This window comes from Dendrobium catenatum, unplaced genomic scaffold (genome assembly GCF_001605985.2).
Source record: "Dendrobium catenatum unplaced genomic scaffold, ASM160598v2 fragScaff_scaffold_853, whole genome shotgun sequence".
NCBI classification, from domain to species: Eukaryota; Viridiplantae; Streptophyta; class Magnoliopsida; order Asparagales; family Orchidaceae; genus Dendrobium; species Dendrobium catenatum.
In genome coordinates, this window is record NW_021319315.1 from 613804 (window position 1) to 614978 (window position 1175).

Consider the following 1175-nt stretch of genomic DNA (forward strand, 5'->3'; position numbering starts at 1 on the left):
TCATTTGGGCTTAGATTAGATCGATTTTCGTGTTGTTTGTTTCGTCTTACAAAATGAATGCATTTAATTTTAAATTAATAAATTTATTTATTATGTATGTTTTATGCTCCATATTATGTTTTTGTTTAATTTTTTATTAAATATCTATAAATTATGATATCATTATTATATAAATTATATAATATATGAGTATAATTAATGTTTATTATATGATCCGATTCAATCCAATTCAAATCATTGAATCATTAACACCTCAATCCGATCGATCATCAGCAAATCAATTGAATTCTTTTGATCAAGTCACTGGCTAATTTCCAACTACCTCCCTCACCGAATCTTGAGCCAAAATCTACCCTTCAATTTCTCCTTCCCGATGCAGGGATGAACGCCGTGCAGCTGCCGGGCCACCGCCGCCGATGCCCCATCGTGGCATCCAACACGCCAAAGCCTCCCCTTGCCTTCTCGCCGACCTTAACCGCCACATCTCCGCCGGCCGCCTCGCCGATGCCGTCTCTGTCCTTCCTTTCCTTGCCCGCCACGGCCTCCGCCCACCAACCCGCACTCTCTCCCTACTTCTTTCTCACTGCCTTCACTCCCCTGCTTCCCTCCCCTTAGCCAGCCGCGTCCTCAACTTTCTCCATTTCACCGCTCTTAAGCCCGTTTACCCCTCCCACACCTTTCTCTCCAATCAAATCCTTCATCTCCACTTCCTCCTTGGCCGCTCCGACCGCGCCCAAGACCTGTTCGGCAAAATGCCTCAACCAAACGTTTTCTCATATAACACAATGCTTGCAGGATACGTCCGACTCGGCTTGATAGCTCATGCTGTTAACCTATTTAATTGTATGCCGCATCGGGACCTCGTGTCCTGGAACACCATCATCCTCGCCCTTGCCCGCACTGGCGCGGCAGCGGAGGCTGCGGCATTCTACTCCCGCCTCCGTAGCTCCACCCTCGTTGTCAATGCTCATACTTTCTCTGCTCTACTTACTGCCTGCGCCAGCCTTGCTGATAAAAGCCTCACCTTGCAAGCCCACGGGCAGGTTCTGGTTGCTGGTTGGTCTTACAATCTAGTGGTTTCGAGCTTGCTCCTTGATGCTTATGCTAAGCACGGGATAATAAAGGATTCAAGGAAGGTGTTTGATCAAATTCCTGTTAGGGATGTTCTTGCTTGG

At 46.9% G+C, this 1175-nt stretch overlaps 1 protein-coding gene across 1 annotated transcript; it reads left to right on the top strand.

Annotated features, from left to right (window-relative positions):
- Positions 1-223: 223 nt before the first annotated feature.
- Positions 224-1156, top strand: LOC110106113 (pentatricopeptide repeat-containing protein At2g21090; the record flags this gene model as incomplete). The annotated part of the gene is given in 1 exon segment (XM_020835877.2): positions 224-1156. A coding segment is annotated over 1 exon segment (740 nt), but the record flags the coding sequence as incomplete, so codon positions are not given.
- Between the last annotated feature and the right edge of the window lie 19 nt (positions 1157-1175).